This window comes from Heterocephalus glaber, unplaced genomic scaffold (genome assembly GCF_053883595.1).
Source record: "Heterocephalus glaber isolate CG9 unplaced genomic scaffold, H.glaber_assembly_v1.0 deba00001463, whole genome shotgun sequence".
NCBI lineage: Eukaryota > Metazoa > Chordata > Mammalia > Rodentia > Bathyergidae > Heterocephalus > Heterocephalus glaber.
This window is the reverse complement of record NW_028258310.1, coordinates 19,345,231-19,358,417: the sequence shown is the minus strand read 5'-3', so window position 1 is coordinate 19,358,417 and position 13,187 is coordinate 19,345,231. Positions and strand designations below refer to the sequence as shown.

Genomic DNA, 13,187 nt, shown 5'->3' with positions numbered 1-13,187 from the left:
GTTTTCCCTTTCTTCCTCTCTCTCTCTGATCCTGGACAGGATTTGGGTTTCAGACCAAGAGTCTTCTGTATTGTTGGTCTTAATTACAAGGTTAGCTTTGTCAAATTCATAAGGGATTAGGGAGGGGACAGAGCTCACAAATGCCAGGAGAGGGGTTGGGGAGGGAGCTGGAGATGTTTGACAACCTGGCCTTTTCCAGATTTGAGGATGGTTTTTGCCTTTGGTTAGGATGAGCTGTATAATTCTATGATCTGCTAAATTGTGGAAGAGAGAAAAGAGAGACAAAGACAGGGACAGAGATGAAATGGTTGCTCAAAGCCACAAGGCAGAAAGATCAGCTGCTTCAAAAAATGCAGTGGCTGGCTCTGAAGCAGAGGCGAGTGCCGGAGGGAAAGAGGCGGAGTGCAGAAACCTCCTGGATGCTCACTTGCAAACCCAGGATCTGCAGAGCCTTCCGTGCCTGACTTTTTCCCTGAGCAGCAGGACCAGAGAGTGAGCAGTCTAGGGAAGCTGGCGGGCCGGAAGCAGCTGTAATCATTTAATAGCCTTTGCTGTCTGCACCGACTTAGCGGTAGGCAGGCTCCAGAGTGCTGTCTGGCAAGATAGTCCCTGGCTTTAATCAAAATGATGGGTTTTCTGGAAGCTCTTTATTAACCTTAGCACTGAAATCCCAGAGACAGTAACAAAGAGATGAATGGGGAACCGAGAGGCGGGGCTGAAACCTGGAGGCTGGGTTGTGACATTCCTGACTTGTCGCTCAGCATCCACACCCCTCCCCCGCTTCCACTTCTTCCTACTGATTCTAGCACAGAAGCTTTTGCCTGCGTCTCTGTCTCCTATATGGTAACAAGACAAATAGTAACCATACTAATTGCTATACGTGTGTTATGTTTTAGGATTTTCAAAGGACCTTGATACACAGTTTAGGTCCTAGAATTTGTCTTCCAGCTGGAGTCTATGATCTGCTAAATACTAGAAGTGAGAGAGAAACAAAGGGCAACAGCTAAAGACAGAGATGGAATTTGAGACTCAGGTTCCACTAGTTAGTAACCCTGTAAGTATTGGACCTCAATCCCCCGATCTATATAAAACAGGGATAGATGTTAGCCAAAATGTATTTCATAAGGTTCTTGTGAGGACCCAAAATGAGAAATCCTTGTAAATCAGAAAACATCTTCCTGGCCTTAGTGATTGTCCAGAGCAGTTCAAAATGAAGATTTGTGGTGAGATTTACAAGCCTGGCATTTTCTGCACAATCTACAGGACCTTCCCTGGCATTTGATTTCCCAATCATCCCTAGTCCCTGAGGCTCAACTTTATAAACTCAGGCACCCAAGCTCAATTTAGCATGAAAGAGGAAAGTTGAGAATTTTACCAAAAAGATCCTTGGATGGTGCCTAAAGGAGATTATAGGATTATGTGAAGTGGCCAGAGGGCAGTTTTTTAAAAAAATAAAAGGTGAATATGGATATATTTTTTTCTGGTACTAGAAAAAAGGGTATATAGTTCTGATTTTTAAACATATTCCCTATACTTTATAAAGAAATTTGCTAGTAATACCAAAGAAAACAGAGCAAACAAAAGCTAATTTTTCATAATTATGATTGTACTCTATTAAAACTTTTAAATTCTGGCCAGGCTTGTGGTGTATACCTGTAATTTCAGCTACTCAGGAGACTGGAACATAATTGCAAACTGAAGCCCAGCCTGGGCAATTTAGCGAGACCCTGTCTCAAAGTAAAATAAAATAAAAAGGGCCAAGGGGGTGGTGGTGCTAGAGCACCACTGGATTCAATCACCAATACAGCCCCCCCCCAAATTTTTAATTCTGTTCAGTTGTGATCTGAATGTTTAGAAAGGGCTCTACCTAAAGATTGAGACTCCCAGCAGCTTGATATCTGTCGTAAATTCTCTTCTAGGCTGTAATAGGGAATAAAGCCACTCATTTTGGTTTTGACTGCATTTCAGTCTTGTCTATATGGGGGTGAGTTAGATCCATGAGAACAATGGGGACATGTGAGAGGTCCCAGGAAGAAGGAAAGGAGGCAGCACTGAAAGAAGAAACATTTCTTAGATCAACCATTTGCTGGGTCTGGCCTCCCACTAGAGTTTGGAGTACAAATGGTGCATCTTCCCCTTTCCTCTTCTTCAAAAATTACAATATTCTTGAATCTGCACTCCCTCCCCAGCATGGTATTTTTAGATAAAGCCAGCAAGAGTCTTCAGTAGATTTAGCCAAAAGGAATTTCGATTAAGAGGTCAGCAAATACGGTTTGTCAGATCCTTAAGCAACTCTTTCACCTGAGAGTCACAACTGAGATGCTAATGAGTCCTCAGAGATGTTTTGCTTATATAACAACCAGAATGGGTTGGACACAATGTCTGTGAGGAACTGGAGAAATCGCATTTTGTTCTGCTCTATAGAAGCTGAACGTGTGGAGGATGCACCTGAATAGATCTCCATTGGTTTCTTAGCATTCAGGCTGAGTCCGACAGAACCAAGGCAAAGATGGAGGAAGCTCTGTGATACGTTAAAAGCAGCTGATTAACTCTTGGCCTTCCCTCTGTGAGGGGCTCTCTTGGCCTATAGACATAGCCATTAATTGTCCTTTAATTACACTAAATGAAGGTAGCTCTGAGCTCTGCATCTCTGGATGATAGCCCTGATGCCTTGCAGGGAGTACTCAGTATGGCTGGACGAGGTTTCCTTCTTGGTCTCTTTTAAGAGCGTTAAAAGGACTGTGGAATGGCACTGAAACGCAGTTTTAGGCACCAAATCGAGGCTTTTAAGCATTTCTTGTCTTTGTCTCAGTCTCTGAGAGACAGAGCCTGTATTTGAAAGGCTAACATAAATTCCAGGTGAGCTCACTTGTAGATTTGATTATTTTAGATGGATAAAAAAAATTAGTCTTAGCCTCCAAGAAAAAAATGTCTGTTGACCTATTCTCAAAGTGCTATAGTGTTAGCTATGCCAGGAGAAGCATGGCATGAGGGAAAAGGTCTGGGGAAGAAAACAGTCTTTTATTTTCTCTACCTACATTTGCAATATTCTTATCTGGTTCTTTTAGCCCCAAGAGCTGTGCCATATATAGTTAGCCATATGTGATACCATTTATGGAGCTCTTACATTGTGCTAAGGATTAGGTTTAGCACTGTACATGCATTACCTCATTGTCTCTAGGGGCTCCAAAAGCGTACCAGAGTTTTAGGATGAAAGCCTCAGCTCTGGAGGTCACAGCAGACCAGGCCCTGTCACTGGTCCCAAAATGCCAGTGAAGGAGACTAGCAGTGGTGAAGGGCAGGAAAAGAGCTTTTAATTGGAGTGGCCACACTAGGACAGATTAAAAAGATTCAAGATCTGTTTTGAAGAGGTTTCATTGAAAAGGGGAACAAAGGCAAGGGTTGGGGGTTTACATACCTGGCAGAGTACTTAATCCTGTCAAGCTGTGGGCTTAGTTACCCTAGGACTAGTTCTGCAAGGTTACTTCAGAGATGTCCTTATGTCAATGGGGCAATCTGGCTCCTGTGAAGTGATTGCTTCTGCTTAGTGGGGGTGACCTTATCATGACCTCATCATGGTCTGTCTGTAGAAGCTTTGCTGAAATCCAAGGTGACTACAGGTTTAGGACAATAACTGGAGATTTCTAGGTGCTGCTCCAGGGAGTCTACAACAGGACATTGTAAAAGGTGGCAATTGAATGTCCCTGCAAATCTTGAAAATGCCTTATTTATTCTTGGTGTCCTCAGTCTTGAAGAAGGATGAGATAGGTTAGGTAAATTTAGGGCTAATAAACCTTGTATTACCAGTTTTTAGATATACTCCTTAGGTGATTAACATGCCCTCATGAACAGCAGAACAGGGATCTGACCCAAAGTCTTAGGTAATAAAGGAGACAGATATAAAATGAAGGCAGAGATGCCAAGCTTTATTTTGATTTCTCTTATTCATTGGACATCTACAGGCCCAGCTTCTAAGTACCTGTGATAAAAGATTGTAAAATGCATGTACTGCAAACGTACTAATAAAAAAAATGAAAAAAGTGTATTAGTTAGCTTGCTCATTGCTGGACAAAATATACAATCTCCACAACTTAAAGGAGGAGAGGTTTAATTGGCTCACAGTCTCAGAGGTTTCAGTCTGTAATCAGCTGGTTCCAAGGTGGGAATACCATGGCACAAGGGCATGGTGGAATAAAGCTGCTTAGTTCATGGTAGCCAGGAAATACAGCAGGGGAACTGCCAGCAAGGAAAGACCAGAGACCAGATATAGTACTCAAAGTTATGCCTCCATGACCTATCCAGACACACCTGAAGTGTGTTTCACCAATCCTTTAGGTCAGTGGTAGCAAACCCATGGCACATGTGTTATTTGTTTTTCTCTTAGGACAAAAGATATTAATATATGAGTTGTTTTTTCTAAACTAAAATCCCAGTATTCAGATTTAATGCCGTGTCGGCACTTTCCAATAAAAAAGTGGGTTTTGGATTGCAATTTGTTTTTATTTTGTTGTTGTTTTTTTTTTGGTACCAGGGATAGAACTCAGGTTCTTGTGCTTGTGAGGCAGGAGCTTGAGGATTTTTTTTCTTAAGGAAGTCTAAGTCTTTGAATAATTTTAAGCAGAAGAGTGATCTAATCTGATTTCTAATTTTAAAGAATTTTACTGTATATATGCTGTACTTCCAGTTTTTAAAAGGGAGAAATACTTTTTAAGGAATAAAAATGACTCTGGCTACAGTGTGAAAGATTAGAAGCAAAAGCGGAAACAGATTGAACAAGGTGGGAGGTATTGCTGTAGTTTTTTATAAGAGATAATGATGTCTTGAAAAAGAGTAAAATTGGAGAGAAGAGGACAGAGTCAAGATATATTTAGGAGCCAGAAATGATAATGTATTATAAATGGAGAATGAAGAATAAAGAAAAATGAAGACTAGCACTGAATTTCCAGGCTTGAACAATAGGGTCAGTGGAATATCATTTACTAATTCTGGAAAGATTTAGGAAGGGATAGATGAGAGGAACCAAGAGTTTGATTTCAGATTCCTTCCATCTGAGATTTCCATGAAATTCCCAAATAGAGACACCAGGGAGGCAGCTGGATATATAAAATTGGAGCAAAGAGAGATACAGGATTTAAATATAAATCTGTGTTCCAGCTCAGGGATGGTACACATATGTAATCCCAGCATTCTGGGAGGCTTAGACAGTCAGATTGCAAGTTCAAACTCATCCTGGGCAATTTAGTGAGTTAGTTAGACTCTGTCTCAAAATTTAAAAATTTTTTTTAAGAATTGAGGATGTAGTTCTCTGCAAAGGCTTTAGGTTCAATCCCCAGTACAATCAATCAGTCAATCAGCCAATCAATCAATTAAACAAATCTGTGTTCCAGAAACATATTTAGATGATATATATACCCACAAACTTGCCTGAGATCAATCACAGAAGGAGAGAATAGAGAAGAGAGTCTAAGGGCCAAACTCAACAAAGCTCTAACATTTTGGTGAGGAGGGTCCAGCAAGGAGACTGATGAAGGAGACTGAGAGAAAGGTCAAGAGAATGATTTGACTTAGAGGCAGGGGCAGGGGCAGGGACCAGAAGATGCCTCCCCAAAATATGGAGAATTATTGAGCTGAAGACAGTTAAGACAAAGCAAATATAGAACCCTCTCTGCTCCCTCTTTCTGTTTGCTTAAAAGCAGAGCACAGATTTACAAAGGTATAGTAAAAGGTACCCCCATACCACACACACACACACACACACACACACACACACACACACACACACACACTCTTCTACAAAGGAGAACAAAGGTTAATAACTTTGGACTCCACTTGGAGTTGGGACCAGAAGAATCTACACGAACAACATTTACCAAGTAGTCTTTATCTACCATTTATTTGCCTTGCCCCAAGTTGCTGCCCCCGGGGCTCAAAGGTTTTTTTCCTTTGTCTTATCTGTCACTTCTCTAAAAATTTACTCTTCTTTATTGCAGATGCTGTTAGCTGGAATTCAAAGCCACTTCTTTGAGAGCTCCTCATTTCCTGGGTGTCTCATGCATATGAAATATACATGTTAATAATTTCTGTTTATTCTCTTGTTAATCTGTCTTTTAGAACAGGGGTCCAGCCCAATTAAAAACCTATGGATATTCTTCTCCTACAAAACAACGAACTCATAAGAATAAGTGTTTCAAGAAAGAAATGCCAAATGCTTCTGAGAGGTTCAATAAAATGAGTTCTAATTTGTAACCACTGGTTTTGGACATAATATAGTGAACTTGATGTGAGCAATGTTCAAAGTGTAGGGCTCAGGGACACCAAATTAGAGGAGACTGAGAAGTGACAGGAAGTAAGGAAATTGAAAGAGCAGATGCAGACAGTTCCAAACTGAAACTGAACATAAATGGTTTATTTGGCAGAACTTTTCACATCTCCACCAAAGGAGCAGTGTTAGGTACATAAACCCTGCTGTGATGTCAGAGGGTTGCAGTGTCATGGCCACTGGATCATTTTGCCCAGATACACCATTACTCTTTCTCTTCACCTCTGACTTCTCTGCCACAAGTCATTGGTGTACTTTAAGGTGTATCCTCCAACTAGACTCTTGAGCAAGTCTTGCTTTGAAAATCCCTGTGGATACATAGTCTTTCCCTAAGGTCATTACAAATTTTACCTCTCCTTTGGAATTCTCCTTAAGTAAAAGTAATAACTTTCTCTTCTGGAGCCCCACAGTATGTGCACATTTTTTATTGCATGTATTAAATTGGCTTATAATCACTTGAGGATCCCAACTAGACTGTATCTAGGGAGGGGATTTGGTTTGAAAACTAGATTGGGTCCAAATGCTTTAATCAAACAAATAGGCCCAATTTACAACAGGATTCCATCTTTTTATGCTGTATAGAATTCCTCTATCCCTCACTTCTTCCCATCTTTTTTCCATTTCATTCCATCCCCACCCAAGATTATTATAACAGAATTAAGATTCAATAAACATTCAGCCACTTTATCTGTTTTGCACACAATAGAAGTCAAAATACATTTGTAGCCAGTTTTCTCAAGTTCATACACTAAAAGTAGCATTTTCTGTTTTAATCCAGTATATTTCCTGTCCTATCCCCAGGCAAGACAATCACAGCTGTATTATTTAGTAAATTCTTCATTACGACTCAGAAATAAGTTACTAGGAAACTAGATTTCTGGATATGCTGGTGAGAAAAATCTGTCCTGCGTATTTCCAAACACTGGCCTTTTCCTCAGGTTTGAAGAAATAACTCATGATTTCTTGGGGAACTGACTTTCTAGGGAGCTTCTCCTGTACTCTAGCAGTAAGGTGGACATGTGTTGACCCTATTACTGATTTGTGATGTTGTGTCTTTCAGAACCAGAGGCAGGAGAGGTGTCCCCTCCAGTCGGTGCTGGTGTCAACAGCAATAGCTGGACCTTTAAGTACGGACCAGGCAACCCCAAACAATCCGGTCCCGGTGAGTTGCCAGACAAATTCATTATCCCAGGATCTCCTGCAATCATCTCCATCCGGCAGGAGCCTACTAACAACCAAATTGACAAAAGTGACTTCATAACCTTCGGCAAAAAGGAGGAGACCAAGAAAAAGAAGAAAAAGAAGAAGGGTAACAAGACCCAGGAGAAAAAGGAGAAAGGGAACAGCACGACTGACAACAGTGACCAGTGACGTCATCGAATGGAAACAAGCCACTTAGCCAGTTTTTGTAATAATGGCAAATCTCTTCCATGTAGCAACTCCCTGCTCCTTTCTCCTATTGACATGAGTTCCTCTTAGAGACCTCAGAAATCTGCAGAAAGTTCCCTGTGTCTGTCTAGATCGCATTTAACAGATTTTGTCTTAAAAGCTTTCCTAAGTCTGGTGTTAACTCTTTTTCTCCACTCTGGCTTGTTTTCAGAACCTAAAAAGCAGACCCAAGTTTCCTTTCTCCTCCGTCGCAAAGGAGAGGCTTCCCAGCCCTGCCAGTGAGAGGTTGGACTCTCTGCCCTGTGCTCCGGGGATCCTGTCTTGATGACACTTGCAGGGCAGGCTGAAAGGTTTTGAGATTGAGCAGCTTGAGTGCTTATGGCCACTGGTATGTGTGGCCCCGCGGTTATTCAAGTGTCAGATACTGGCTGGTATGGGCCACATTAGAGTAATGAAGAAAGGCGGGGAAACAGGCAAATAAATAGAAGGAGTTATCAACCAGGAGGGGAAACGTGAAACTAAAAGGGGCCAGACTTTCTAAATCTTACAATTCAAGAAGTGGTGGCCACCCTCTAGCAAACAAAACTACCCCTACTGACAAGGCTTTAGGAGTCCCTAGAGTCTGTTGGCTGTTTTGTCGTTTTACTTGAAACCTGCATTATAAGTACAAGCCAACAGTTCAGTGTTTAAGAGAGGGCCAGCCAGGGCAACAGAAGCAGATCTGATGGGTTTCCTGTTTATGTCCTTGTGCTCACTTTATTAAAAATTCTTTTGCACGCAGTGTTTATGAAAAGGCCAGATCCTTTTCCAATAATACATATGCAAAAGCAAAAGAAAAAAGAAAACCCCAACACCTCACTTTATGCTGTTTGTTGTTTGATAGATTTATTTAAAAAGAAAGTCTATAGCTATAAATCTTTTAAGAGAAATATGAAATATGAATTCCCCTATACTCCCCTCAAAAGAGAATCCAGTCTACAGCCATTTAAATGATCATTGCTGCTACAGAAGTGCTTTAAGAGAATTGCCTGAAACATCTGTATTATACCAGCCACCTGCCAATCACAGCTTTACTCTTTCAGGTCACTCTGGGGCTGCCTCTTGCATGTATTAATTACTAAATAAAAGGATCTTTCTCTCTCTTTTCTAAGAAAAATGATGTGCACTTTGAATACACAACTTCTCTAACCAACTCTATCAAGACCCAGAAATTGAAGAAAAATATTGTTTTCTCATACATACAGTGAGCAGACTTTTCAGTCCTCTAATTCTGTGATTTGTCTTGGTGTGCTAGCCTACACTTTCTCTGGTTGAGTTTTCCTTTTCACTAACACTCTGAATTGCTACTATTACTAACACCTATGATGTTACCTGAAATCAATATCCCATATGTATGCTGTATGCTATTATAAGACTCCTGAAATATACTTACTCTGTGCTTGTGTATGTGAATGTTAATGCAATTATTACCTAGACTGAATTTTAGGCTTTATTGTTGAATGTAATTCCATTTTATTTCCTTTTGTACACCTGTGAAAAAGTGGAATAGTGTTTTTTTAAACCATTGTTAATCAGCTTTTGTGTATGAAAGACCCAGTAAAATTTCTTTATTAAATCAAGATACTGGTGATTCAAGGAATTTTATTTATGGTCAGACAAGAGCTGTCTCTTGCCAAGACTCCTGCTGGCAAGGGACTGGATAAAGCTGGGGTTTTTTAGTAACAATTCTGGAAGGAATAATGAAGATATTCCCTGAGGGTGTACAAGCACAAATTTTACCAATCTGACCTCTTTGAAGTGGCAGAATGCTTTGAAATTGGAACGCTGTCTGGAATATCAGCTCATAGAAAATAATAAAATTTACTGTCATCTTAAATAAGACATTTTCATTTTGTTATGTATAACTTAGAAGTTTGATTATATTATCTATTTAAAAGTTAATATAAAAGGGGTAGGAGTCTGTTATTTTTTAAAAAAACATTAAATCTCAAAAAAACTGTCTTGTCTATTTTTAGCTTCATTCTCCCATATTTTGAAGGGTGTGTAACTTCAGCTCTGCAGGATTGCATGGGGTAAAACTTGTTGCCAACACATGTGAATCATTGCTACATTGTAGGTTGTGATCATTTTGCCCCACTGAAGCCCATGTAACTGACCTTACGTGCCTTTTGAACTAGGAGAATCGGGCTAATTTATTAATGATGATAATTATAATGTATGTGTACAGCACTTTTTAAATTTGCGAAGTGCTTTCCAATCCATGTTAGCTACTAGTTATTACAGCTGTAAGGGTAAAACACGTCATGTAGATTCATTTTTAATTGGTGCTATTGGTATTTCCTCTGTTATTGCTAATAAATGGAAAATGGTGGTATGAAAGAAATGGTGGTCATTTATAAGAGTAGGAGAAAACAGAACACTGACTTTTTGTTAGCTATTATTACTGAAGAAAATAGCAGCAGTATGAACCTTACAGTATCACTCTGTAGTTATCACCCTGGTTTTTATGTTCATCACTAAACACCCAATAGAATCAATAATCAAAATCCACAGTATTACTCGGCAGTTGCTGGTCACTTCCCAGTACACTATTGTATCTTTTCTGATAAGAATAGAAAGAAACCAGTTTTCATCACTAAAACCTATCTAATCATTTTGTTCATTTTTTATCTCTTGCACTGTTCTAGATTTAAGAAGTCTAATAATGCCCCAAGAAATCACATAACTTTTATTGATTAGAGTGTAAATGCCAGCTATTCTACTAAATAAATCAGTTCATAGTACATGCTCTGTAACAAATACATTTTATTTTATTTTATTTTTGGTACCGGGGATTGAACTCGGGTCCTTGCACTTGCGCAGCAGGCAGCGAAACCACCAAGCTAAATCCCCGGCCCACAAATACATTTTATTGTCCTTCTATAGCTAAATTTTCATGAGCATAGGTTTTAGGTGTAGTGGTTCTCAACTTGCAGCAATCTCCCTGCCCTGTGCCCCTAGGGGACATTTTGTGAATATCTAGAGACAGTTTTGGTTTTCATTATTTGAGGTAGGGGGTGTTATGGGTCATTTAGTGGGTCAAGACAAGAGATGCTACTAAACACTCCACAATGCACAGGATGACCTCCCAGGACAAATAACTTTTCCAGATCCAAATGTCAATAGTACCAAGATTGAGTAACCTTGAGATAGAGTGACTATACAATTTGTTTAGTCCACTTCTAACACTGAAGGGAGACACCATTAATAAGTACTTCCAGATCCAAGATGTAAATGTCCCAGCTAAGTGGGATGCATAAAGATTCTGTTTATTAAATAAGTTGGTATACCTCAATCACTAACTAGATGGGGAGCCTTGGGCAAGACACTACTGTACTTCTCTCAGTTTTTCAGTCTCAGTGTCCTCATTTCTAAAATAGTGATGATTATAGTACATTCCTTATATATTTGTGGGGAAATTTTATCAAAATAATCTCAAAAAGATTTCAGCACAATGTCTGGCATATCATAATTCTCAATAAATAGTTATTGCAGTCAGTAATATTTTTATTTTATTTCCTTGCCCCCTTTTTTATAGATATAGGTACTTTTCCTATTGATTAAAATGTACATAAGAGTTAAATAAATCAACATAGACTTGGCATTAAAATATTTTACTTAGTATTCCACTCTTTCCTCACCCTGGAGGAAAAGAAGTAATTTTCATAACTCTGTACCTATTTCCATCAGTTCTCTTAGTCAAGTGACAGTCTGTTTATAACTGTTGCAACTTAATGATCACTGATCTGAAAGCCAGAGACCAAAGGTTGAAGTCATTCTGCATGTTCAAATGAATAAATCTCATGTGAGTCTATGTACAACAGTATATGAGAGAAAGAGTTACTTTCAACAACTTCTTTTGGCAGATGGGCAAAACAGACCATATAGAATACCAAAACATCTACAGACCTGCCTAGATTACACAGATAATAAAGAACAACTCAAGTTGCATTTTTCTTAAGGGCCTGGCTTATTTGTAAGGGTCTCACATAATCAGAGCACAAGATTCACTCTTTAGAAGATATGCAATTGATCTCATTTACCAGGATGAGATTTCCCAATGACTGTCTGAAGCTTTGGCTGTTGGCATTTATACTCCTGGGAAGATTCCAAGTCTCAGGATGCCACAACAAGGTATTTTATGTTTTTAAAGTTCAAACCCCAATCCTAAAGTACAAATGTAGCTGACCAAACACTGATTCAGCTCTTGTATTAAATCTAGATTTTAAAACCATCAAAACATTAAGAAATGTACTAAAACAAATTTTAAAAACTACAGATATACTTCATCAGGAATTGAAAGTCCCAGAAATTTCCCTAGGAAATGGCAAGTTGGCCACTCCTTGACCCCATTTAATCGTATTTTCATGTGCTTCCTCTCCTTGTTTCCCACCAAATTAACTTTGTTGTTGACTGGCAGTATACAACCAAAATATCCCCTCTGATTTTGAGTATACATTCACACACACGCAACAGGCAGATGTAAGTAAAAGAGAATGGTGCTAGCCTTCCTTTCAAGTTGTGCCTAAAAGTAGTACATAAAAACATTACTGTTATAACTTCAGGTAAAAGGCTTGTTGGTTTGCATGTTCTCCTGGGATTGATCCATGGAAAAGTGCCTACTGAAACATGGAAATCTTAAAAGTCTTTTTTAAAAAAACCTATGAGTTTGTCTTTGAACTGAAGCTCCCCTGAGAGTGTAGAAGATTTACTTCCATAATATGTAGTCTAGTCTGCTTAGAGAAATGAGGAAATAAAAATGAGAGCAGTGAAATGAAGAATTAAGTTATCAAAAAACATAAAGCACAGCCATTTGTTAGGTTACAGAATGATCACATGACTTGGGGATTGTCAATCTACAAAGAACATGAGCAATTCAGACAACCACTCATCCACTAGCTATTCTTAGAGCAGAGCTAAAATAATAATTGACAAGTCTAACATAAACATGTAAGAGGACTAATTAAACAGCTCCCATTTTAATGCTTTACTATCACTATGGTTATGGTACTTAATTTTATATGATATTTATTATAAAATCAATTCATGTTCTAATAAGTAAATAAAATAATACAGAGGTGTCATAAGAAAGATAATCTTTTCATGAGCTTCTTTCAGTTCCCCTCACACAAGTATCCAAGGCTAACATTCAGTTGTATTTTTTCACATTTTTCTCTATGTACACATTTATGCTTATCACATACACTTAGGTTTGTGGGGGGGGTTGTTTGTTTGGTTGGTTATTATTGATTTTTTTGGTTTTGTTTTTGTTTTTTTGGTAGTGGGGATTGAACTTGGGACCTTGCGCTTGCAAAGCGGGCGCCGGAACCACTGAGCTAAATCTCCGGCTATAATTGTTTTTTAAAGTAGGGGCTCACTTGTTTAGCCCAGGTTGGCTTGAACTTGTGGCAATCCTCCTGCCTCACCTTCTGAGTGCTAG

General features: G+C 39.1%; 1 protein-coding gene across 13 annotated transcripts in view; it reads left to right on the top strand.

The window, feature by feature from the left end:
• The window catches only part of LOC101703754 (protocadherin alpha-C2), a 209,736-nt gene extending 200,149 nt beyond the window's left edge, over positions 1 to 9,587 (top strand). For 12 of the 13 annotated variants that reach the window (XM_087180647.1, XM_087180650.1, XM_087180656.1 and 9 more), the window contains one exon: positions 7,380 to 9,587. In XM_087180647.1, coding sequence (XP_087036773.1) covers positions 7,380 to 7,690 — 311 coding nt within the window. In that variant the 3' untranslated portion in view covers positions 7,691 to 9,587. The remainder of the gene's footprint in view (positions 1 to 7,379) is intronic. The other variant, XM_021266112.2, reaches the window with a different exon arrangement.
• Positions 9,588 to 13,187: the final 3,600 nt, after the last annotated feature.